Genomic DNA, 27,627 nt, shown 5'->3' with positions numbered 1-27,627 from the left:
TGCTGTTAGATATGATTTAGCAGCAGCAGTGACCCAGCCCCAGCTCAGGCACAGCTAATAGTTGCTCGGGTTTAAATGATACCAGCTCAGAACTGGATGTGTAGGAATCAGCTTTTTCAGCCTTTAGTCCTGTTACCTGTGTGGCAAAATACTTTGTGTTTATGTGCACACTGAATAGGAATATTGCGAACAGGATCAAAGATTCTGGAAACCTTTAGCATGCGTAGTGTTAGTGAAACTTAACCTGCTCCCCATACTTTTTAAGGCATTTTGAAAGTTGCAATCAGTCGCTGCTCGTTTAAAAGATGCTTTCAAAAATGTATGTGCTTATGAATGCATGACTGTTTTTTTTTTTCTTGTTTAATTCATATACTTTTAAGTTTTTTTTGGAAGTAGAAGAACTAATTAAACTTTCTTGCAAACTTATACTTTACTGATTTCCTGCTTTACTAACAATTTATAGCCCCCTAATCTTTAACTCCAATGCCTTCAATGTTCATACTTTTATTCTTACCCTTCCCCAGATCCCTGATCGTACTGTCAGCCTCTTTCTGGTGGAGAATGGTGATCAGTGTTAAGGAATTAGATTTTATATATATATGTGTGTGTGTGTGTGTATACATCTCCTAATACTCAAATACCAGACTTTCTTGACTTTCTCTAGTAAGATGTGGAAGAGAGGGTGAGATGAAAAACTGATGAGAAAGTTTAAAAAATAAAAAAACAGAAGACTCCTGTGTTACTCCTTGACACTGCCAGAAGCATGGTTTTGTGTGAATCTGTGCTTGGGCTTTTGGTGCAGGGAAATATGTAAATGGCAGCGAGCAACCAAAGCATTTACCCAGGATGCTGGATGGAGGAGATGAATCTAAGAAGTTTTGGTCTTGACAGTTGCCAGGGTGGTCAGTTGTAGTATGTGATGGTGACAGGAATGGATCAGGGAGAATGGAAGCTTCACACTGAGTTGTGTGTATTTGGCCTTTCTGTAAGGAGTTAAACTGAACCCTTGAAATGTGAGCATGAGATGAGAGGCTGGGAGGTCATTTCCTCAAACCTGTGCGAGCCTTGTCTTCCCTGTCTCAGCAGCAGCTGCCCCCAGGTTTTCTACAGCCTCATATCTGTTCACTGGAACTTTTGAGTTAAGACCAGTTAAGAGATATAAAGAAGTAGTTTTGTTGTTGTTGTTGTTTTGTTTTTAAACTAAGTGTGGCTACATTTCTCAGGCTGTTCTTCTTCCATGCTTGCAGCTGAGCTATGGCGAACAGTGTAAACTCCTGTGAAGTTGAGGGGGATGCTGGTGAAAGGTTTTGATGGGAGAAGGGAGCACTAGGACAGAGCTGCAAGTGAAAGAGAGTACTGTGTGCATGTGGTTTCTCTAAAAACTGAAGTGCAACCTTATCCTTCTCATAGCTTTTCTTTAGTAGAAGCCCTGCTAGGCTAATGGTCTCACAAATTGGTGAGCCAAATGTGATCAGAAGACTTCAGGCTAGAAATACCTTATTAATACGTCCTAATCTGCATTGTTTTGAAATTTTAAAGAGAATATACTTTTACTTTCACAGGTTAAGCTGCCACCGATGATGGAAATCATAACGGCTGAACAGCTGATGGAATATTTGGGTTAGTAATTACTCACAATAGATAGTTTTTGCTTACATTATACTTCTTAGTGAGTAGTAGGATAGGGCTGTTATTTACTAACCTTTTTTTTTTTAATCTAGCTTTACTTGAATGCATATTTCAAGAATATTACTCATGGTATTCAGTAACACGTTTTTTCTCAACAGTCTTCTGTACTGTTTTCCTAAGTTGTTAGCCTAATGATGCAGTTGATGCAGTTTAGTATGCCAGTGTGTCGGTAGATTTAAACTTATTCATGTCTTTTAATGTTTTGTTACAGTCCACAGAATGGAACAAGTCGATTGTACTTTTAATTGTCAGCCGTAACTATAATCCTTGACCCAATTAAAATAACATGAAAAATGAATTTAGTTGTCATGGTGACCAGGGTCTCATTTGTGGGCACTGTTCCATTACCAGATTCAGTCTTCAGCAAAACTGCAGCTGTTTCCATCTGACAAGTCTAACTTCAACAGCTCAGAGTGATCCAGATGTTACAAGTGCATTTGCCCTAGTTCTTAAGCTATATGCACCACAGATCCTTGCCTTTGTAGCCTAACAAATGTAAAACATTTAAGCTTAATATACTAACTAGCTTTGGTATTCTGAAGCAGAAGAAAAACTTACTATATTCTTTCTTTTTGTTTGTAAAGAAAGCTTTTCAAAAGCCTACTGATGAATATTCCAATAGCTGAAAAATAGTTAATTACTTAACTTGGGAAAAAAAAAAAGCAATAACACACCAACATCTTTTAAGAACTCTAATTTCCTGTGCCTAAACACTCTTTTCTAATTGTAATGATAGAACAATGCTATCTGAACTCACTACCTTATCACAGTTAGCTAAACATATGCCTTGAAGTGTCTTCTGTCTTCAAGACATATCACTTTCTGGAATTATTTTATTAAATTGAATCTCAAAATCATTTTCTTAGATCATTTAGATTCCTATTTAGTCAACAGGATTAGCAGTTGCCAAATTGTTCTCCTACAGCTTAAAAAGAACTTTGAGGGGAAAAAAAAAAAAGAAAAGCTCCTCAACCATATTGAACAATTTGAAGAGGTGATAAAATAAGAAACCTATGATGATGCTTTTATTAAATCTATAGAACTTCCTTGTGTAGAAACATAGTTTTTAGAAATGAAACAAGGGAATAAAAATGAAAAACATAGAAATAAAATTGAAAATTTTGGGTGAGGCAGGTTATGGAGACCACAATTTTTGGTCACCAAAGTTTTTGCAAATCTTGAACCCCTACACCTTGATTAACTGATTAATAACCTTTATGATGCAGACACAGATGGAATACAGGCCTTTCAGAATTATTAGTGTATGAAAACATATTCAGAAATGTACGTAGTGTCAGTCAGGATGAACAGTTGCAATTCTTAAATTGTGTTATGCAATTACATGTTTTATTGTGAACAGTTTTGACTTTTTATGAATCAAGGCAAAGAGGGAAGGTAAATAATTAAGAGGCTGGCATGATACTCCAAGTGATTATGGAATGCTGTTTTAGTAATGACATTTGAATTTCACTTCTGAATGTATGACCTGAATATATTTATTTTTTTTTTACTTTGTACTTATAATTCAGGCTATAAAACAATGGCATCTCATTTAACAGAAAGCTTAAATTGTTATATTTATGATCAGGTAGCTTCAGTCAGAAGTGTTCAAAGAAATGTTGAATAAACTATATTTTTGCTTTTTTTAGGAGATTATATTCTTGATGCAAAACCAAAAGAGATATCTGAAATTCAGCGTCTAAATTATGAGCAGGTAAGAAGCTGCTCCTAAAATACATATGCTTATGTAAGGTACTAAAAGGTACTATTTTTTTCCTCACTTAAGGTTTACTGATTTGTTAAGAACCAGAAGCATATCAACTGTTATTAGTAGTCTTCCTTTTTCTCTAGACTTGACGTAGAGTATTATTTGTAAGTATTTCTTATTAGCAAACAAAAATTTCTTACCCGTTAACACAAGAAACTATTGCTTTTCTTCTTGCAATGAGTGTAACAAAAGAATATTTTTCATATTGAGGAATAATAACATGGAAATACACATGGAAGTGTGTAACAGGGTGGCTGCTCTTTGAAGTCTTCTATTTTGCATTCTTCAGCATGCTCCATTCTGTGGTCTCTGCTAGTCTTTCACTGATGATAACAGATGAAATGAGATCTGGTTTTAAGTGTTGATGGACAAAAAGAGGTTTATTACATATAATACAAGGCAATATTATTTACACTGACCACAGTTTTATCACAGAAGTCTTTCTACATTAAAAGAAAATGTTATTCTTTTCCAAAAATATTGATGTATATATGTGTCTTGGAGCAAATGTTTCAAGCTCTGTGATCACAGTTGTTTCGTTTTGATTACTTGTGGGGGACAAAAGTGATTTGAATTTAAGTATTTCAGGCTAGTTCTCTTTATTGTTAGGTTGTCTTTTCTTGCTAATGTTCGGTGTTGAAAACCAAAATATCTTGGGATGATTTAAATTAGAATGAAGATTGAATGGATTCTTTTAAGAACCTTCCAAAATATGGCTTATGTCAAGTTACATGAATTCTCCTTGCGATAACTGAGTTAGCTGTATTTATTTTTTTTCCCCACAAAATGCTGCGTTGTTAAAGATTATAGCAGTAATCAAGTTACAGGAGGTTGAAGAAAATTATATACCTGGTAAAACTACAACTCCTGCGGCTTTCTTGTGCTAAATATATGTATTTACTAAGTAAATGTCACAAATCTTTTTGGTAGATATGTAACTGTACAATTTTAAAGAAACCTCCCGTTCTAGGAGTATTCTACATTCCATTCAAACATACCTGTAGATGCACTTGTGATACTACATGAGAGGGAAAAAGGAATTAGGTAACTGAGTCTTATAAAATTATTACATTTCAGAAGCATTGCAACTAGTCTTGGTGTTACTCATAGTTTTGTGTTTATCATGTCACACAGTTAACACTCTGCCTAAAACAATATATTTTTTTCTTACAACACTGAAGAAATTTGTATATTCTTTAGAATACCAAGTTACAAGATGCATGGAGTGACTTCTTAAAAATACTAAGATCTGCCTTATGTTCTAATGTACAGGCATGTGTTGTGTTGGCATCCTGCCCTATTAATTATCAATCTGTTAATTTGTCTTTTAATATGCTGCCGAAACAAGTGTTCCTATCAATATATTGATTATGTTACTGTTTCATGAAGCCAGTTATTTCAAATTCAGCAAATTGCTTCTGGAGTGATGAAATGTCATCTCTACATACCCCACTTACACCTTGTTAGCCTATCTAGCTCTTTTAATAGTTTTCTGGTTACTCATCCAATATAGTCATTTATGTACATCTTTATTTCCCTTATTGAGCCCATTAGTTGTTGTTTTGCCATTAACTGTCTTATTAAAAGAAGACAGAGGCAACTGTCTTTCACGACCAGTGGGCTTAGTCTGTGAATCTTGTCTCTGTTTCATTTCTGATCTGTATTTCTCTATTTTTGTTGTGCCTTTTTAACCATTGTTGCAATCCTGAATCCCTCTTAAGCAACAAATGTTGCAAAACCAAGCAAACATAAAAACTCTGTTTCCCTGAATCTCTTGCAAATGCTGAAGTACTTTCTGAAGATATTCTTTGTGGATTCTTCTCACTTGGTAGAAAATACTGCAGGCTTCTAAGCTATGTCTTTTGTTGTCCTTGTGGCATGTGTGGCTTAGCGAGTGTGAACTTCATCATTTAGACACCAAAATTGCAGTGTTTTAGTCTGTGACCAGAGAGATGCTATGTACCGTGATGATACAAACAGCAACACTGCTTCCTTCCAAATAAGCATTTTATATACAAATGCAATTGGATAAACTTGCATTTAAGTGTGCACTTGGCAGTGGCATGAATAACGTGAATGTGTTGAAGCAGTTTTCTAGCTAATTTCTCCTTTTCTAATTTTTTTTAAGAGCTATTGAGTTTCTGAGAACTATGTGATGAAAGGTTACAAGGGGTAACTACCAAGTTTACAAAGCTCTAGTTGGTCATCTGTTTCCTTTTCTTTCTGTTGTCAGAATATGAGTGATGCAATGGCAATTCTACATAAATTACAGACAGGCCTGGATGTCAACGTGAAATTTACAGGTGTACGAGTATTTGAATACACACCTGAATGCATAGTGTTTGATCTTCTTGATATCCCTTTGTACCATGGATGGTTAGTGGATCCCCAGGTAACTTTTTTTTTTTTTTTTTTCCTTTTTCCATATAACTCCAAGAGAAAATAAATTACCCAAATTTTATTGGGGGTAGGAGAGAATTTTAACTGCAGTCAATAGTAATGAATACTGCAGTCAATAATAATGAATATGGTAATGGATATTCTTAAATCTAATTAAAAAAAAAAAAAAAAAGTATTTTCCTTAGAGGAGTGAATCTAGACTGTACTTATTTTTTTTCTACAGTAACTTTGCAGAGGTTAGGTATTTTTTGAAGGTAACATTCCAAACCCACTAAACTGAAATCACAACAGTGTAAATGAGAGTTTTTGTTCTGAGAGACATAAGAAGTTGCCAGATACAATGTACCAGTTAGTGTTTTTGAAAGCTCAAGAGAGAACACTTGGAAGGAATGCAAGGTTACTTTCCTCTCCACTTTACGTCTGATTTACATCTACCAGTACCAGCTTTTGAGAACTGAGGACTTTAGAACCAATTAAGGAGAACTGCATCTTTCACAAAAGTAAAACTTTAAAAAAAAAAAATAATAATGATATTCAGGTATTACTTAAATAAACAGTGAAAATGATACTGTTTACTTAAGGTGAAACTGAGGAGTTTGTCTGGAATAATCCACCTCTGAGATTTTTTTTTTTTTTTTTTCCCTCACACCTTGTTCATGAAAGCTACTATTCTCTTATTCCCCTTTCTTTATTGGAAAATGGCTTTATTATAATTTAGCATAATGGTGCCAATCAAGAAGAGATCGTTATAGGCAAATGGACTCTGTCCCAGGATGCATGATTTTGATGTGACCTACGTGGCTTATACCGTAGCAGATCACAATTTGTAACTGTAGTTCTAAAATGCAGTGTATCAACAGTGTCTTTTAATGATGCTTTATGTTAAGATCCACTGGGATTCCTAAATGATAGCTATTCTTTTTGCAAAGATAATAAGCTCACTGTAATTATGGTTATTTACATTTTTGCGTGGCTGTTCATGAGGTGAAATCCTATAAAAACTGATTTTTAGAAGTACCCATTTTTCTAATGAAGTATAATGCTTACAAAGAAAACAATGTTGATGTGTATAACATATTCAAGATGTTAGCATTTACCTGAATCCTAAGGGGTTCTGTAACTTGAGCTGTGAACACAATAATGGAGAAGTAACTGGAAGGGAGAATATCTCTGTAACAAACTGCATCCCATACTCTCTTCTCTCCAGGTTAGCAACAGCTTTTGATACTAAGTTTTATCTTCAGGGATCCGAAATGGGATGTGAGACTGCAAGATATTTAACAGTCTGATGTAAATCTTTTTGGCCTAATATTCTTAGGAGGATAACGTTCTCTATTTGTTGAAACTTTAAAAAAATATATATATCTTAAGAATAATTAGTCTAAGCTTACAGTTTTGTTCCGTTCTTCACAAAGATAAGTTCTCCTGTTCTCTCCTGCTCCAGGTTGCTGATATAGTAAAAGCAGTTGGTAACTGCAGTTACAATCAGCTAGTGGAGAAGATAATTTCTTGTAAACAGTCTGACAACAGTGAACTGGTTAGTGAAGGTGAGTAACTTTTTTCTGTTCTTTATCTAATTATCTGCCCTACTGAATCATAACTTCTTACTTTGAGTGTGGGTCATGGTATGTAGCAATATAGGTGCGTAGCTGCGTGGTATCTACTTCCCCTGTGTAGACAAACAGAACTGTGCTCATCTTAACTTCTCTGATGCAATTTCTAAAACAAGGATCAACCTTGTTCTCAATATATGAAATGTGCCTTTTTAAAAGATGGATATAACTTCCTTTTATAAAAACGTAATATGGGCAACATTCAGGTTTCAACTTGGCAACGTATCATCTCCTATAATTATTATATAATTATATACTACACAATGAGAAGCAAAAACTCAGTGATACCAGAAGTGGATACAGCTCTTTTAAATAGGAGAGGGTTATTTACAAAGCTCAGTTTTTTTTAATCTATTTGTTTTCTTCTCTCTGAATGTGGTCCCTTATATTTGTTGTAGTAAGGGGGCACTTTCGTAGGGAGGAAACTGGGGGGGAGGGGGGCGAGAATAATTTAATTGTTGCATTCAAATTTGCACATAGGTGTAAATTTGGTGAAAATGGGTGATTGCAGGTCTTTAGAAATCAAAGAAGAGGATATCCCCTTTTATTGTTACTCTATAGTTAAAGGAGTAGTTTTTGTCTTGGTTTAGTCTTGGGTTTTGGAAGAATTTTTAGGGTTTTATTTGCTTGACATATTATCCTAACGATATCTCTTGCATCATTTTTTGTTTGACCCACTTTTATGGAGGTTAGTTACTGAGGAGTGAATGCAGTCTCAACGTTCAGAACCACCTGCTTATCCAGGGCAGAGAGTTAGCCGTCTTACAGTACTGTGGTGAGGACGAAACACAGCCCCCCCTTTTTTTTTTTTCCTGTATATCTTGGCATTAGACCAACTGTATATAATGAGCAGTGTCCACATTCCACTACCAGTAGTTATAACTCTGGGTCTCTAGGTTAAGCTTAGGTTAAACTTGTTTTTAACTCAACCTTAGCAAGACAAAACAGATTAAGATGAATTTGTAGGGTTTTCACTTTCTTTTTTCTGTTAGTGTCATCACAGCAAATATTTTTGCTTACTTGACATAAAGTGGGGCAGGGAAGATTACCAGGTATTTGTATGTTTTGAAGTATGTAACAGGCCCATAACAGTATGTATTGCTTTTGTAGGATTTGTAGCTGAGCAATTTCTAAATAACACAGCTACACAGTTGACATACCATGGGCTGTGTGAATTGACTTCAGCTGTCCAGGAAGGAGAGCTCTGCGTGTTCTTCAGGAATAACCATTTTAGCACTATGACCAAATACAAGGTATATTCAGTGTTTTCATTGTTTTTAATTTGGTGGGTTTTGTTTGCATTTCAAAGCAAATCTTGATTTTTCTGTCTTGAAAAATAAATAAATTTGTTCTTGTTAAGTAAGGATGAATGTAAGGTCTATCATGAATGCTACTTGCAATGTATTGATTGCAGTCTTAGATATGAGGATCCATTATCACTTGAAATCTTACTGTAACTTTTCCCTTTGTGTTCTGTTTGTTTCTTGTGTTAACTCGTTTTGTGGTTATGTGTAATGACGTAATTTTCTTATGTGGTTTAAGTTTACTTGAGTATGTAAGTGGCAAGGGTAAGGTTAATAGATTCATTTAATTTCTTGTTCCTGAAGATATGGAATTTTCTTTTATTTGGAGCAGGAATTGAGTAGCTCTATACATGTGTCCTGGTGTTCAGAATACCAAGTATCTGGGGAAGTTGAGATGAGCCATAATATCGGTTCCCTTTGTTAGAGAGGCAATTAAGTCTGAAGATAAGGAGACAAAATGGTGAGAACTGTGAAAAGAGTACTGCAGAATGTTAAAAGCAGGCGACAACTTGAATGTTTCTGACGCTCCTTTTTCCATGGACTGTAAAATCTGGCTCAGGCAAGTTTATAGTCACTTATGGAGCATCTTTGTTCTTAACACAACTTTGCCTCTAAGGTGATTGTGTATTTCTACATATCTGAGTGTTAGGCAGAACAGGTTGCAATAAAATTGCCTCCTAAGATTTAATAATTCCCTTCTTTTCAGTGATAAAATCAGGCATTTTGAAGTAGATTTTTCCTAGGATTATGATATAAAAATCTTACATGTAGTTAGATATTTCTCTCAAATGTAAGTATAGTGAGTTCTTAAACTTGTATACAACTGTTGAAATTATATGTGGGTTAGCTTTTTTTTTTTTTTTTAAAAAAAAGACTAATTCCATGGACATCTAATAATGTTAACAAATAGTAAAAAAGTGTGTGCAGCATACAAAAATGCAGATATTACTTTTTTTTAATCTATCTATTATTTGGTGACCTCATGTGAAGGAAACTTTCATTTGGCAGTACTAATTCTTTTTTCCCCCCATCTGTTAAACTTGACTGTCATATACTTACCTTTGGTATTTATAACTGAATAACTGCTCATAAACTTGACCTAAAGATCTGACTCGTGGTATTAAAGAGTGGATTAACTCTTCAAGGAAGTAACACAGCTGTCTTCTAATAACTTCTTAGGGCCACGCCTATAATTTGTTTTAAGTCAATGATATTCTTGAAGGAATAGAAGTGGTAAAAGTATCTTTATCTTCCCTTCCTTCCCCCTAACCAATTAAAAAAAGTATATGTATATTTGTTTTGGGGCAAAACTATAGTTATGCTCCGTGATGAAGCTAATCTATGTTAGAATTTTTAGAGTTATTGTTTTGCTTATCTTTATTTTCTTAAATCTACCTTTTGGAATAACTGGTAGTAGTTCATCATGTGAGGCCATACAGGAAACTTTTTTTTTAATTTAGAGTATACCCCAGATAAAATACTTGTAAATCCTGGAATCAGATTTTTAAATGCTTCACTTTTGTACTGTAACTTTAAAATATAAAATATTCTTGGTATTAAATATATTCAATGAATATCATGGTATATTTTACTTCTTCAAAGTTGCTATTTTGTAAGCCAGTCTTCTCCGTTTTGAGAAGTTTCAGACCTCTGACATGAGAAGTTTTGGAATATGGCTCAGAAATATTCCATAATCATTATGACCTCACTTGCAGTTAGTGTTTAGTTTCCATGTTATCTACAGACTACTAGTTTTTGGGGTTGTCATTTTCAAATGGTTGTTCAACTTGCCAATGACATCTGGTGTGTTGTATGTTACAGGATAAAAGATATTAAGAAACTGTCTTGATTAAGACAAATTCTTCATTATTTTAAAAAGTTAGCAGTAATCTTTCCATCTATTTCCTAGTTATTTGCAGTAGCTGTATGACTAACTATATTCTTAATGATCAAGGAAGTCAGAAACAGATTTGACTTGGGCTTTTAGCCAAGATTAGCTATCTGAAATCTTTGTACTCCAGGATACTCATGAGTGCTAAATACATTGTTGTCAGAGTTGAGATTTCTCAACTGCTTTACTATTTTATTAGGTTTAATGTTAGCTCTGTAGATTTTTAATGGGTTTGCTTTTATTTCAGAGTTCTAGCAGTAGTCAGCAGTAGCTGTGTTATGGAGAAATGCCCATCAATTATGAGAACTGAAGATGCAACATATGTCAAAAAAGATGAAGACATAAAACTTTAGGGTAGGAACAAATAGGCTTTCTTCTGCTCTGTACTGGTGCCACATAACAATTACATGATTGTGATTGAGCAATTCTTGTTATTTGTGGTGCTGGGTTGAGCAAATTTTTTTTTAAGTTGCGCATTATTTTTTTCCATATTCTATCTGGTTAGATTGTTTTAGAGGTAATTAATGTTTTCTGTCTTTAAATTTATTATGATATAATATACATTTGTCTGTAACTGCTCAATAAGGTGTTATCTTGCAGATATTTTAATACAGGGATGTTGTATTGCAGATGTTTTAACTGGGGAGTTGTAGACTCTGGTAACATCCTTTCTGCAAATAACCAGAACTTCCTAGTTCTTAAATGTTCAGTTCAAAGAATTTGCAATATTTGTCATTATTTTACGTGTTATCAATTTAAAAACAGATTCACCAACACTGACAATACTTTACCCAATTATATACTGAGTTTAGAGGAGCATTGCACTGTCAGACTGAAGGATGTCTACCTTGCTATTGGATTCCTTACTTTAAAGGGCTATGTTACTGAAATGAGTTATGTGAAAACATGGAGAAACAGTCCAGTACTCTGAATTCCATAGTTTTTGTATGTATAGTAAAAGAATTTGTTCCATATAAGGAAGGGGAGTGACTCCTTGCAAACTTTTTTTTTGCATTATTACTAACTTAACAGTAACAATGTAGGTTTGAAATTCTTTCTATTTTTTTTAATATTAAGTGCTTCTTGAAACATCAGAAATATAACGTTTGTATGTTCATAATAACTATTTTGAATACCTGCCATAGATTAGGAAAGTATCAGTGTTGTTTCATACTGCAAAACAATTTATTAACTCTAAAAAATTATTAACACTGGTAGCTGATCTGTAAAAGGTAATTCTATGCTAGTTACGGGGATGAAGATAATACTTTGGGCTTTGACATAGACAGTAGGTGAGAAGTTGTTTGTATGGGAATGCTTTTTAAAATTTTTGTTACTTTAAAAAGAATGTTTGACTTACAAACAAGAGAATGAGTGAAAGGAAGAAAACTTTTCAATTTGGTCTGCTGCTTTATTAAAAATATTTGTTATTTTGAAATATTCCTGTTCAATGCAACATATAGACACCTCTAAAATGTTAATCTTCAGGCAGGTAATGTGATTTTTACTTGTTTTTTTTTTTTTTTAATTCCTCATTCAAGGAGTGTCAAATAGAAAGGGTGCATCTAATAGTTTTTCAATTTTAGATGCATCATTCACTTAAATGATGGAAGTTGAGTAATAAAGTAGCAATAATAGAATGGTAGCAGTGCATTCTTTCAGAAATTAATATAAAAAGTTTTGAAGAAATCTTCCTCTGAAGACTTCAGTTTCCTATTTGTAAAGCTACTGAGTTGATATTACAATGTAACTGAAGATTCATAGATCCTATTTTAGAATACAGCATCAGTCCATTTATCCACTTTAGTTATTTAATGTAGTCTTGAATAATTAATACTTCACTATTGCTCTTTGAAGAGTTGAATGATAACTGCATGATACAATATGAAGTTGTCATTTCTCATTTGGAAAAGTTCAAGCACTATTTTGATTAAAAAAATTGTGGCATTTAAAAAAATATCCATGATTTCATGCAAGATAAAAGCAAAAATAGCAAAGTATGGAAGGTGTTAATGGTAGTTCAGTTATAACAACAAAAGGGAATAAGTATCCAATTTATCCATTTGCCCAAGTACTCATTTAGTCTATTTCCTGTCTCTTTAATTGGATATTAATAGTCTTGGCTCTTGTGATTATACAGTAATCATTTTCAGCAGTTAAAGGCTGTTGTTTTCTTTTTGCCTTTGCTTTTCATTATACAGCTACTAGATATGTCAAATGATAATTACCTAGATCAAGGAAAAACAGGACTCTAAAGAGGGAATCAGTTTAAGAATGTCTTAGTTCAGTTGGAAAGTTTTTCCCGCTGATGTGCCTGTTATACAACCTAGCAGTTTTTTTCCTGAAAAGTGACAAGGGATTTGATTTTTGAGTATGCATATTGCAATGATGTGCTCTAGGTTTATAAATAAATGTGGGATTTCTGTTTTGATACTCCACATGGGCTTTAGTTCAACTAGAAAATGTATTTCATAGCAAAACCTGCATTTTTTTTCCCAAGGAAAAAGATGTCTGAGTTTGCCATAGTTAAAGCGAAATCATTCTACAGAACAACTCAGTTAGTTCTTCTGGTTTGCACAAAAAACCTTCTAAAATACTAATAGATGTAGGCTGCAGGTGATACTACTTGTTACAAGGCCTCCTTTTCCTGTGTTAATTTCATGAGGAGATGAAGTGATTAAAAATAACGCTTTTAAACTACTTGTTCTGAGGCTAGTTACATACTAATATCTGGTCTTCCAATGCTATATGTAGATTTGTTTAAATTTAAAACTCACCAAAAAATCTAAATGAATGTCTTACTGGAAGGCAACAGTTGCTAGGGGGTCATTTATCATAAATTTGTATCAGACTGTGATAAAGCATTTTCATAATTTTACAGGTTTTCTTTATTCCATAGGGTCAACTTTACCTGCTGGTGACAGACCAGGGTTTTCTTACAGAAGAGAAAGTTGTTTGGGAAAGCTTACACAATGTGGATGGTGATGGAAATTTCTGTGATTCTGAATTCCACCTACGGCCTCCATCAGACCCTGAAACTGTCTACAGAGGGCAGCAGGATCAAATAGATCAAGTACTGGATTTCTGCCTCTCTTGTATTTTTGTGTTCACTGGTGACTATATGTAGTAAATACTGTTTATTTTTAGTCATATGTATATACAGATGTGTGTATATGTGTACTCATACAAAAATGACTAGAAAAAAAAAATCTTCAGATACCTACATTGAGATTTTCAAAAGTGCTCCTTTGAAATACTATCACAACTTTAAGGGAGGAGAAGACTAAGACCAATCCTGAATAGTTTGAAAGGTCTGATTTTAATCTTTGAGAATCCCTGTCTCCAAAGAATTTACTCAGGTGAAATGTCATATCTACTTTGTATATGGAAACAAGAACAGTACCATGAAACTTCTCCTCATTTTATAAATTTATAAATTCATTTCAGCACGTTGATTGTCAAAATGGAATTTTGTGTTCAGATGCCAACTTCGCTGAATGTAATACGAGGGCTGTAGTAGAATGCATGTGATGGTGGTAATGTTATTCCTAACTATAAGTAATAGTTTCTGGAAGTCCTATTGGAGACAAGAACTATTTGTGTTAATGCATAAGCGCGTAGTAAGACCACTTGGAAATTCTGCTTGTTTAGAATGTAAGATTTATCTTTATAATCACTGTCATTTTTTTAATACTTTTATATATTTATATATATATTTATATGAGTAAGCAGATGCTTAAAAAAAAAAAAACAACGAACATCTTAGGCACTGTACATCTCTTTTAGTAGATAATGTGGTAGGATAACAACTGGTAAAATCTTGAGTTGCTACTGCTGTCTGTCTGGATATATCCCAAACTATCTTGATTATCTTCTCCTTGGTTTAGGAGTCAGTGTTCCTCATTGATTTGGTGTCAGTGCAGCTCAGTACAGCGGGAACAGATGCTCTAATGAGCATAAATCCCATTTTTACTTAGAAATAGCAAATAACAATGAGACAGCATCAAAACTGTTACATCTACCTTAAACGAGTATGAGCTGGGCACTATCTTTCTTTTGCTGCTGTCCAAGTAAGGGAATTTAAAACTGAAAGCCATTCTTTTAACTAGCTTTTGTGTTTTGTGTGCTGTGACATAGGTACAGTGAAGGGAAAAAAGCCGAAGTAGAGTTTTCGGCCTTTCTGTGGCTCAGATTATGAACAGGTTCTGAAACAGAATTTCTGCTTGTTTCTGTGAGGTGGATGGATTTGAAGATGGAGGCTAGGGGAAAAGGGATGATACTGTGTAGCTGCCCTTGCTGAAAAATGTACTATGTTATGTACTTGGCTCTTTTCTGAATGAAAGAGCATTAATAAGCAAGTTTACTCTTTAGGATTATCTGATGGCTTTGTCTCTACAACAAGAGCAGCAAAATCAAGAAATTAACTGGGAACAGATACCAGAAGGAATTAGCGATCTAGAGCTAGCAAAGAAGCTTCAGGAAGAGGAGGACAGGCGAGCTTCTCAGTACTATCAAGAACAAGAACAAGCAGCTGCTCAGGTCCAGGTAAGAAAACATTACAGAAGGTGATCACCAGTTTTAGTGAGTATTAACTTAATACTTAACACACACACATCTACCTTTGTAAATGTTTCAGACAGTTAAGGCTGATGCTGTTTACATTGTAAACAGCAAGTAACAAGATGAATATAGGAATCTTAACAAATAGCACTACAACTTTCGCAGTGTGCATGCAGATATGACAGTTCCTGGTACTTAAATATTCAAAGCATGTCTAACCTAAATCAAAGTTTGATTCATACTGTTTAAATTGGAATGATGCGATGAGTTACTACTAAAGGTTGCAAAGATTGCATTAAAAATATTTTACATTAATTGCAAAATAGCATTCAGATAGGAGCTTTTCAACAGTAGTCAAAATTGTCTTTGTTTTGTGTTGAGGAAATTCGTGGTTTTACCTTTCTACGTGTTTCAGTCATGATACTTTGTGAATCTGTTTTGTCCTGTTCATCCTGAAATTAACAGCTACTGCTGGTATGCCTTCTCTGCTCCCCCTTAAAAAGCAGTTGTGTTCAGAATGTGTGAAAATGTGATTCATGCACATGTATATAAGAAGTGGCCATATAACTGATTTTTTGCATGCCAGAGGCAATATTTAAGTTGTCCTGGATTCAGGGGGTTCTTTCCTGCTGGAGATTTTCAAAACACACACACACTCCACATATTTGTAAATAAAAGCAATCTGTTTGAAGGCCAAGTCTTTGGATTGCCTGTGTCAGTTCAGAACCCTTAATGGACACAGCTGTTAAATGTGAAACAAGAAATTTTGATGGTTCCAAATTCTGTGATTTCTGCTGCTTATTGCTTTTATACAATCATCAGTAACTACTTCTAAGACAAAGATGTAAACAGAGTGAAAGGGGATTTAATTTCTGCTGGTTGCAAAAAGTTGGAAAGAACTGAGGAACCTGCTTAACAAGACTTAACAGTATCCTCTTTTGCAGCTATGAATGAATAGTAGCCAGAATAGATGGTGAATGTGCAAACCTTCTGTTGCCTTCTGTCTACAACTCACCAAATTCTTAACTACTTCCTAGTCAGAAAAAACGTCTGCTTTACCACATTTCAGCTGTCAAAAAACATACTTTCACTCACAACTTCTGAAATGTGGATTATATTCTTAAAAAAAGAAATTGGAAAAAAAAGAGTCAAGTAAATATATAAGTGCCAGAAAATGTTTGAAGACAAATTCAGATCAGTTGCTTCAATAATAAAATACGTGAACACAATAGAAGAGACTCATAGGACTTTATATATATTTTCAGTTAATTTTGTTTTTTCAGAAATAAGTATGCATGGAGGTTTTGGAAAATTTTCACTGAAAGACCTTCTACCTGAATTCTGCTGTTGCATTAAGGATGAACTTCTGTATACTTTAAACTAAATAACACTTCCATTTTTTACATATACAATAGCTTCTGCTTGTTTTATTCAAAATGCTATTTTTTTCTACATAGCAGGTGCAAGGTGCTCCTTCTGTAGCAAGTGGAAGACAATCTGGGAGCAATGAACGCAAACGTAAAGAGCCTCGAGAGAAAGAGAGAGAAAAAGAGAAGAATAGCTGTGTTCTCTTGTAACAGAAAATGGATTTATTCTGGAGCCAAGTGCATGTCCTCAGAAGCAAAAGCAAGGAGTAAAAAGGAAGACAAACCCGTTACATGCCGCCTGTGCCTGATTACCCCACGGATTTTGTTCACGTTTCAGGAGAGGATGGGTGACTTTGTTACAATCATGCAGACTTTCTTCAAAGTCATAGCGCGTGTGCTGCTTGAGATGGAATTCCAAATCACAGTTGGATGCGGCTGTGCTTTGAGTTAGTCATAAGTTATACTGCACCTTGTAGCTGAACACACAGATCATGGCGAGTTTTGTGTCATAGTGACATCCATTACTTATTACATCAGTTAGTAAGCTATTTTATCTTCTACTCTAAACAAAGGAGGTAATTGGTTTTGTGTAAGACTTTTTTTTCCTGAAGTCTGTACACTAGCACAACAGAATCCTGTGTTACTTTAATGATGAGAAACTATATCTTAGGTTGGGTATAGTCTCCGTAACACAAGAGCCCAAATAACAGATGGGCACTGCCTCCTCAATGTGTCCAGATATCCTCGCTTCTGGATTTAGTACATTTATTATTATTTTTTTGAACCCAGATTTATACTGTTAGTGCTGTTGTTGCACCCCCGGCCAGCTTTCTTGCCCCGAGAATATATGACTTGATTATACAAAAATTGTCATAGGAAATGGGGCATTTATTAATGAGCAAGATGAATATTGTTTGCTTTTCTTGCAGTTATAAACTGGGTATGGCAACTCAGATGTTATCAGGGTTAAACAAGTGATTTTATAGGTAACTTCTTTTTCTTTTAGTAATTTTTTCCTCTTGTAGGTAAACTGGACCAGATAATTACTTATTTATTGACCTCTCTATATGATAGGCGAATGATGAGAGGAAACTAAGGTCTATAATAATCCTTACTCTAAGAATGCAGAGTTAAAATAACTATCTGCCTTTTTTTCCCAGAAGTACCTTTAACAATTAACATGTCCACTTGCGTATTTAAGCAAGTGGACTGTAATTAAAAACACTTTTTTGTTTCTAGATGATATATCTTTAAAAAGCACACTTCCGAAGGGTGAGAGAAAAGCTAGGCTGCTCTCTGAGATTGTCTAGAAAGGTGGTCAGGTGTAATATTTTGTGTTTTAAATCACTAATTTAGAATTTTTGGAAACAATTTTCTAATTTATGGGAACCAAATAAACATGTTGCATCTTATAGTATTTATAGCGTACAGAAATGGAATATTTACTGAATTATGAGGGAACCGCAAATCCTCCTCCATTTCCATTAAGTCAATAAGAATTACCTTCTTGCTGAACCTTTTTGATAAGATTTGTATTTCACAATTTGTAGATACTTTTGAAAAAGGCTGCTTCTCCTGGACAAGTTACGATTCATGTAACTCTAGGCCTGGGTAAGTGCATTAGTATACAATAGTCTAGGACAGCTAAGGCAGCTGGATAGAATATGACATTCCTGGTTTCCGGTGTTTGAAGAATGTCTGTAAGAGAGTGGGTGTTTAAAAACAAGTCCACAGGTAAAAAGCTGCTTTGCAGTTATTTCAGGCAGACCTGCTGTGGTGATGGCAACCAGTAATTACATAAAATCTGTTACTGAACCTAGAAAGAAAGTTAGACTTGTAAAGGAAGAATGTCTTATTAACTGAAGGGCCAGTTTATATCACCTTTTTCTTCCATGACATTTTTTTCTTTTATTTTTCTTTTGTTACACTTTTTTTTAATAATAACAAAGTTATGAATGGTAGTTATCTAATATGCAAATTGTAAATGTAAAGATTTCTCTATATTCTTTAGTAAAGTCACACCCAGAAAAGTCATTTTAACATTTAACGTATGCAGTTTAGTTAACTTTCTGTGTCAAAGCAAAGGTTGACCTCTTTTTTCCTTTGCAGCAGCCTAACTTCTTCAAACTAATGTGATGGAGGATCACCAACATAACGACTTGTCTACCTTAATCAAATCAGAAAATATTTCAATAGTGTCAATAACAAAGACTTTAAGCCAGAATGTTGTTTAAAAACATTCTGTTACTAAGATTTTTTCCAAATTTGTGTATTTACATTTATTTATTGCCCTTGAAAAATAAATATGTCGAGCTAAGTGTTTGTTATCTTATTATTTTTCACTGACAGTATTGCCAATTTAAATTATTATTTTTAAACTTTAACTTGAGCAGACATTGTGGCTATTCAGAGTATCTTTTTGCCTGAGATACTTGCTCATATTAGAACAATTCATGTAGCATTTCCACTTTCAGAGAGATGTGCCTGAAATCTAATATACTATAGTGCTGGTAATGTTATTTGGTCACAGTGGAAGAAAAGTTAAATGTCAGTGCTCATCACAAAGTCTGGACTTCCCAGTAATTCAATTTCCTTTCAATAACAGGGTAAGGTTTTCAGGTTATTTGAGATGACAGGCATGCTATTCAAACAGTTTTCTGTTTATATCCTTTTTTTCTTTACAGGTCTCGGAGCTTTGGGGAAAAAAAAAAAGATAAAGAATTCCTAAAATTTAGGGCATTGTTCTGCATGGGTTGAGCTTGATAGTGGCAAAAGTTATAAGCAGGTGAGCTTTTTAATATCCAATATGAAGTATGTCTGGAAGATTAATTAACGCCCCACTGTGACTAACCATTTCAAAAGTAACTGTCACAGTCGGTATATAAAATATCTGAAACTGAAAAAATAACAATATGTAAAATATCAAAAATATCAAAATATACGATATCAAAAAACTGAATAGAACTGCTTTTATCTGTAATAGTGAGCTTGGAAAACAATGTCAAAGTAATCAGGGAGCACTAGTAAGATGATGCGTACTTCTGGCTCTATTTACTTCATTTACAGTCTTTTTTCAAATCTTTTTTTGGCAAAAGGTACAGATTTATATTTTAAATCTGTTTATACAATTTAGCATGCACATACTACAAATACCTACATAGCATATATGAAAGTGTCAGAAAAGTAGAGTAGAACTTTGTTTTCCACTAGATAAAAGCTAGCACAAAAGACAGAATCATAGAATTTTTTGTTGTTGCATTACAGTCGTGAAATAAAGCTACAAGCACTGCCATAGTGTTAAAATGTCTTTCTAAAAGGCACTTTGTAAATGCTCAAATCTACCACTGAAGTTCCATTTATGTGTAATCTGAAGCCCAACAAAGCAGGTCCAAATAAGGCTGTAACATGAGAAGAAATTAGCATTCCTGAAAATTCACTTAAAACACAATGCAAAAAAAATCTGTAGCAAGCCATCTACTTAATAGAATAAAGTATATGTTCAGATTGTCTTTACAGAGCTCTGCTTGTGGATCACAGACACACGAGTTGAAAGTGAACCATACACTCTTCTGTATTCACTTGCATTGAATTGCCAGTCAGTCTATGCACTTGCTTGATACTTCACATTATTGTCAAATGTTTCTTCAAACTTGTACACACAAGTTCGTGAAATTTTTTTCCAGTATGTAATAAAAGGCAATTCGATGTCATGAAATTGGATCTCCTGGTGTATTCAGCAGGAAATACTAAAGTAAAATGTGAAGCTGATATACTTTTAACTGTTCTTCTTTCCTGCTACAATAGATCTATAACCTGTAACCCAAAGCTAACTTATTGCTTATGCTTAGATCAGCTTTTTTTTTTTTTTTTTTTTTTTTTTTTTTACTATTAGGATGCTTATCACAATTGATTACTAAAGTTTACACAAAGTAGATCTTTAAATACAACATAATGAATTAAGAACTGTATTCATTTTACAACCTTAAGAAGTCTACTTTTATGCAATCTTAAAGAGCAGATAAGTCAGAAAATGCAAGTTAATTGGTGTTCTTGTTAGAAAGCATATAAGGAAACAGCAAAAATAAAAAGCCTTAGTTTGGTTGCACTATAATGCTCTTAGTTCTCCATCTGTGCTGTGAGAGTAAGACCTTGGTACCAGGAAAAAAATCTGACATTGAAAAATGTTCATATAGTCGAATGACAATAAATATCAATGCAGCAACTTAAACATAGGCATTTTATTTTGTGATTTGGTGCAGTTACTTAACAGTCTTTTAAGCATAACCAGCACTAGACTGGTAGCAGTGTTATTTTGAATGCGAAGTTTTGGTGACATAAATGATGCTCATCCAAATTCATCTAAACAGAAATCTATTTGATGTTAATTTCCATAGTGTTTCCACATACTCCTTCTGGTTAACAGCTTGTTCTTACAGTTGTCCAGTAGAAAAGCATTGTATTTAAGCTCAACTGTCCCTTCCTCTGGAGGGGAAGAAGTGTGGCAGAGAAATATAGAGAAGAGGCTGGAATATAAAAGACCTCTATGCTGCCTACTTTTCTTGAGATTGTCTAGGGATTTGTCCTCAATTTTCATACAATCAGAATGGTTTGGGTTGGAAGGGACCTTAAAGATCATCCAATTCCAACCCTCTGCCACAGGAAGCGACATCTTCCACCAGCCTGCGCTGCCCAAAGCCCCATCCAGCCTGGCCCTGAGCACTGCCAGGGATGGGGCACCCACAGCTTCTCTGGGCAACCTGTGCCACTGCCTCGCTGCCCTCATTTATTACACGGTAGCATAGTAAATATGCTTTATACAGCATTTATTATGGTGTAGCATAATAAATAGCTGTCGCCATAGCATGTAATGGCCAAACCTCACCTAAGTAAGGCCAGGCTTGATGCAGCTTTAGGCAGTCTGCTGTAGTGGTTGGCAACCCCACCCCGAGCGGGGGCATTGAAACTAGATGATCTTTGAGGCCCTTTTCAACCAAGGCCATTCTAATCTGATTCCAAGAAATGACCAGAATACATGTTTTATAATGGGTTGGCAGTGTCTGTCTCTGTACACCTTCTTCACTCTCATAATGCTTCTAGGTTAAGACTAGCTGTTCGGACCCTCTTAAAAACTCCAAACGTTTTTATTAAATGTCAGTTGTCTGCTGTTTAATTTTGGTCATTATGTCAGCTTTGTCACTATGAGCTCTTTCTTTACTTGGAGAGTTACCTCTGGAGAACTTGCTGAAACATTAAAGTTCTTTACTGCCTTTAAAATTACTCTTCTGGTTTGTAGGATTATTTGTGCTTATAGAGAAAATTGATATGTTGAAATGAGCAATTCAGTGTGCTTTGAGGCTAGTTAATTGTCTTTAGAAGTCAAAATACCATGTTTGCCTGCTTGACACACAGAATTTTCAATGAAATGTCACAGTTGGGAAATCCATAGGAATATTTCAGATGAGCTTCAGTACTCAAAAGTACAAACTTAGTTTAAACAGTATAGTTTAAAAACAATTTGCTGTACTAATATGAAAATAAAGGACTCTGTTTCTCTAAATGTGTTGATGAAACATGAAATAAGGCACCAAGTGCTTTCATCACTAGTTGAGTCACACATTTAAGGAACCAGGTAGGGGTCTTGCTACAGTCTTGCTGGGGCCAAAAAGTGAGTGAAATATCATTGCCTGCTATAGTCAAACACTAAGCCAAATGCATATAAATCTTGGTAGTAGGTTGGGACATTAGATCTTTTGTTAAGTTTTTTATTTCTTTAATCAATCTTCTGAGAAGGTCCTTTAGTGTTAACATGATTTCAGTTTAGGTGCCACCCAGTTTATGATACGTACTGTGAAACTCATAAATTTTGGGAAGTGATTTACTGGTGTCTCATGAGACAGTGCCTTTAGCTCACACACACTCAGATTCTCCTTAGCAGAATCCAGAGCTCAGTACTAACAGTACTGAATCAATATGGGGAACATGACAATAGGGGCTTCACCATGTAATATGTCAATTCCAAGTATATAACTGTCATAAGTCCATATTTATAATTTATTACCTGTACCAGCTATAATAGAGCTAGTATGATTGTTTCAGTCCATGCTATAGTTGCAATTCCCCCCCGTGAAAGAATTACAGAGAATTACATGACTGCTTTTCTAATAGGCTTTGAAACTACCTTGAAATGTTCTTTGTGATACTGGATTTTTCAGTCTTGGAATATTAAACAATGCATAGAAGTTTCTGAATAAGAAATTTAATGATTTAATGCATGTTTTTCTTCTTTTGTAGTATGTTTATAGGGAACATAGTATTTAAAAATATGTATTTGATTTTGTATAAGAATGCTGTAACTACCTATATATGCTGCAATCACCTAGAACGAACAAACTGCTACGTGAGTAACAAGCCTATGTATGCTCTAGAAATTTCACTGGAAGAATTTAATAAATGTTAGGAACAGATTTATTTCTAAATAATGTAATGCTAAATTCTCTTTTTAACTACGGTTTCTACTGTGCATTCCTACAGCTAATAGTTCAGGGCTATCTTACAGTAACTAGTGGTGGCTAAATTATGTGTTACTTCCTGAGTAATATTGCAATACTACTATCACTGGTCCTAATTCTTTTTAAATTAAATGTCTGTCCACTCCAACCTCATACTACAATACACAAGCATGAGGAGGAAATTAAAACATGGCATTTCAGTATAGGCTTATGCAAGCCAGTCATGTAACTTACTACATTTTTGAAAAATCTTAGACAAAATAAGGAATCTTTTTTTTTTTTTTTTTTTCCCCAGGGAAAGCTACTGTTAGATTATCCTTGGCATTTTTTCAGCAAAAACAAGCTCAGTTTTGAATGTAACCGTGTCTTCAGATTTGATAGCTTTGTGCAAAGCATGCATGTTCAGCATTTTATGCCTATTTCCAAGGCAACTTTAATTTCTCTTCAGTATTTTGGTGCCAGGGCAACAACTGGTCTTGTAATTTTAAGGGTTTTATTATTGCAGGTTTACCAGAATCAGAAAGTGCTGTATAATTACTGTTTTTGTTTACAGTTGGGTTTTGGTGAAGTTCTTTAGATTGAAAGCTTTAAAACAGGTTGTATGTGAGGTGAATAATTAACACTATGCTTTTTTTGGCCCATTGCAGTCTTGTTAGACTTTACGATTGAGTTGTATTTACGGTAGGAAGAAAATTACTGCTTTGGAAACAAAATTCTTCTTTCACTTGTAAATAAATAAATAAATAGCTGATTGTATTAGACTATTGTAGATAGATACAGTGACCCAATGAACCTACCTGTGACATTTTAAATTACTTTTTCAGCAATTTGCATTTTTATCTCAAATAGTCCTAATTACATGTTCATATTTCATATAAGTTGACATCAGTATACTTGCATTTTTGGATTTCTTACATGCTTTCTCTTCGAGCTTGACCTTTAAGAATCCATTAAAAAAAGGGACCATAGGTAGCAAGTGTTTCTCCACCTATGGCTAACTCTTGAAATAGCCAGTGCTGTTACATTATGCTAAACTGTGACTAGTCAAATAATTACAGTATAGACATCCATTAAATAAGCAGGACTGTGCTTTTGTACAGTTTGTACTTGCAAAATGAAAGCACTTAATAGTTGTTCCCAGATTGCTATCAGATCATGTTTGACAAATATTCCCTTCTTGTAACTTTTTTTTTCCTATACTGATATTTCTGCAGTGTATAGTCACTGTTTACAGGTTAATACTCAAGAAATTTGTTAGTGGTACTTAATACAAAAAGTATCTTGTCATTTTCTATAACAATAACTTCTGAATCTGTTGCTACCTGCTCAGTACTAGATCTTATATTAAAAAGTCACAATATTAATACATTATAAGAATGATTACAGCTACTTCATAAGGCAGTAAAAAATACTATCAGTGTTTCTACCCAGCCCTCCCCATTAAGAGATACATCTTTCCTGTTAGGTGACATGGTTTTGGTTCATCTTTTTTTACAACTTTCAATGAAAGAAGTTCTTATCAATCTCAGCAAGTGAACAGATAGATAGCTATGATAATTTGATAATCACCTTTAACATATGTAAGCTTGAAGTTAACTACATCTGAAACAAACTGATGAAATTCAGATGAGTCATACAGAAATTGCCCCTCACTCTCCAGCACTGACATACTTGTTACCATATTAACTGTCTCAATAGCATTACCAGGAAATTAAAAACTAGGAGTTATTTTAGAGAAGTTCAAAAAGACTTGCTTTTTGAAGCAGATACTAATGTGTTCAAGATGCTATGCTTAGACCCACCTGAATTGTGCAAGTGCTCAGCTGTGATAAATCAAAAGTTGAGTTGTAAGCCTGTTAATCACCTAAAGCTTATCTTGTATCTCCAAATCTAGTTTTAACAGGAAATATATATTAAAAAGGTAATAGAAGCTACTAGAGATTTACTAGGAAACAGAAAAATTTAAGTTCTAAAACCTGTATTTTAGAAGCATGACATGATTAAATCTAGTCATGCAGTATCATTTGTACCAAAGCATATGATGGAAATCCTTTTCATTATGATGCTAGTTCTAATGGCATGTACAAGAACAGATAGTGAATGTTTTGTGTTTTAAAGGCCTTAATTGCTTATATTATATTAATGTTTTTAAGGACTATAAGGAATTGACACTTTCCTTGTAAACTGTTAAAATACTTTTGAACACTTGAATCATTTTCAGAGAGGTCTAATTCTGTATTTTAATACCCCTTTTTGGTGTTTTTTTTTTTTTTTTTTGGTACAAGAAAAGTTGCTAAATTCTAGTATCTTTAAAAAGAAGTCTGTGATTGTCAACCTCTATAGTTTAAGGTCTTCACCCTGCTGAAATTTGTTTTGGTTAACAGTCCTCTGAAAGTCATTATCTGTTAATAAATTTGAGCAAAGTGAAATAAACATTTCATTTAGGCATCTTAACTCTTTCATAATAACTTTCATAATAACACTGGTTGGATGAAATAAAACATACTGGAGAAGAAAAGGGTAGATTTCAGTTGATCTAAATACTCTATAAACTCAAAGTTTCTGGTAATTTCTTTCAATTAGATTTATCCCCATTACTCCTGTTTCAGTACTTTCATTTATTTTTACTCAAGTGAAATATCTACATATGCATGTTTTCTTTTAATAAAGCAAAAAAATGCCAAGAAATATTGTTAATGCCTTTAACAGTTGAAATGCACATCTGGATGTATTTACTTCAGGTAAGATACATCTCTGCTTTTATTTCTGTGCCTGCCTATAGCTTTGTCTTCTAAGGCTATTAACTTTCATATTTCCCATGTGATCTATCAAGCATCCTACAGCAAATATTTTGTATGTTGTCACTTAAAGCATGGATTACTGTCAGGCTGCTTGTTTTTAAATGTACTCTAACCTGTTAATTTGTACTTTCTCTTATTAGAACCTGCTGCAAAAAATCGTAGGGGAAAAAAAATCAAGACGTTCAAATCACTAAGAGATAAATGAGAGAAGATGTATTAAATCATCAAGATAAGTTATTTATTAGAGAAGGGTGTCTTGGCACACTCGCTAATATGGCATATTTCTTTTGTTTAAATGTAAATATTTGCCACTTTTGAATATTCACATGGCATTATGTATAGAAAATACTGTTGTACCAGGTTTCTCTCTGCTCCCATCTTTCCTGAAAGGTTACTTACCAGGAAAAAAAAAGAAACACAACACAATTTAACTCATTTTATTTCATTCCTCTGGAACATTCCAGATACTTAAGTTTCTCCATACAGCAGACTGTAACTGAGCATGATCTGTAACTGAACTTGATGCTTCTCTAAAAGACAGTCTGGACCAATAAAAGCTTTCAGCCTTTATTCAAATACTTCTTTATAAACCCTTCTCAAGTTTTATTTGCAAACTCTGTATTTCTGTCCAGCATCTAGTTTTGTAAATATACAATTCAGTGTAGTGGATTAATTGGCTTTTAACTTCTTAAACACCTAGGTTGTAATCATATGCTCATGCTGCTCAGGTAACAGAGGTGTCTTGTACCTAATATTGCTGATAGATTAAACCTTTCTTTACCAAGCCCAAAACCATTCAACATTAAATAAAAGAAAAAATCATCCTGCTTGACACCACACAAAAGAGCAATTATTGGTATACCGAAACAACATGGTGCATTTAGGACTCTTCAGCCACTATAATTCAGTTATAGTAATCCATATTAAAGTAAACTGTATCCAGGCCCTATTAAGGGTAACGTTCTACCACAGCTTTGCTATACAGAAAAAAGCAAAAGTCTATAAATATTTCTTTAGGCCTCCCCTGAGAGTTCAGCATTTTTTTTTGGTACTAATCTTTCTGGTGCTATTGAAGGCACTTCTGTTTTCAATTTAATAATAGTTAAGGAGGCAATGAAGGTAGAAGCTTTTTACAGTCAGTTACACGATGTTCATGTAAAACCACTGTATTTTGTCTACGTAGATGTTGGAAATCATACTATTCTTAAAGCCCTTTATAATCCACCAGAATAAGGTAATCACTAGTCAGTACCTCTAGGACTCACTCTACTAAAGTCACGGTAATGGTAAGATGATACCATACATTTGTATGAAATACAAACATCCTATTTTCTCTTAGCTGTTAATTTTGTTAAATCGTGCTACTGAATGCACTTATGAAAACTAAAGTTCTTCATGAAAGTTCATCTATTGTAGGAGAAGTATATTTAAGAGTATTTGCAAACTATGGTTTGGGTTGAAAAGTGTTGCTGAAATAAGCAGGTACTTTTTTGAGGTAGACTACAGCCTACTTATTGTTAGAAGAAATTTGAGCAGCTGAACATTTTAGTTGTACTTTGAAGCAAACATTTTAGTTGGTAGACCTGTAATTGTCATCTGCTATGCTCTTTAGCTATGGTCTCTAGTAGAACTAGTACCAAGTAGTAGAGGAGGTCCTACTGTATGATTAGTTACTCCTTTATTATATATACATTCCTATATAAGTATGTTGGGGTCGATCTCTAT

General features: G+C 34.1%; 1 protein-coding gene across 2 annotated transcripts in view; it reads left to right on the top strand.

The window, feature by feature from the left end:
* The window catches only part of MINDY2 (MINDY lysine 48 deubiquitinase 2), a 28,674-nt gene extending 6,805 nt beyond the window's left edge, over window positions 1-21,869 (top strand). For both annotated transcript variants that reach the window (XM_068695557.1, XM_068695558.1), the window contains 8 exons: window positions 1,563-1,620; window positions 3,339-3,403; window positions 5,691-5,849; window positions 7,302-7,404; window positions 8,581-8,723; window positions 13,565-13,738; window positions 15,037-15,210; window positions 16,683-21,869. In XM_068695557.1, coding sequence (XP_068551658.1) covers window positions 1,563-1,620; window positions 3,339-3,403; window positions 5,691-5,849; window positions 7,302-7,404; window positions 8,581-8,723; window positions 13,565-13,738; window positions 15,037-15,210; window positions 16,683-16,802 — 996 coding nt within the window. In that variant the 3' untranslated portion in view covers window positions 16,803-21,869. The remainder of the gene's footprint in view (window positions 1-1,562; window positions 1,621-3,338; window positions 3,404-5,690; window positions 5,850-7,301; window positions 7,405-8,580; window positions 8,724-13,564; window positions 13,739-15,036; window positions 15,211-16,682) is intronic.
* The last annotated feature ends 5,758 nt before the right edge of the window (window positions 21,870-27,627 follow it).

Source organism: Anas acuta, chromosome 12, assembly GCF_963932015.1.
Source record: "Anas acuta chromosome 12, bAnaAcu1.1, whole genome shotgun sequence".
NCBI lineage: Eukaryota > Metazoa > Chordata > Aves > Anseriformes > Anatidae > Anas > Anas acuta.
This window is presented reverse-complemented; position numbering and strand designations above follow the sequence as displayed.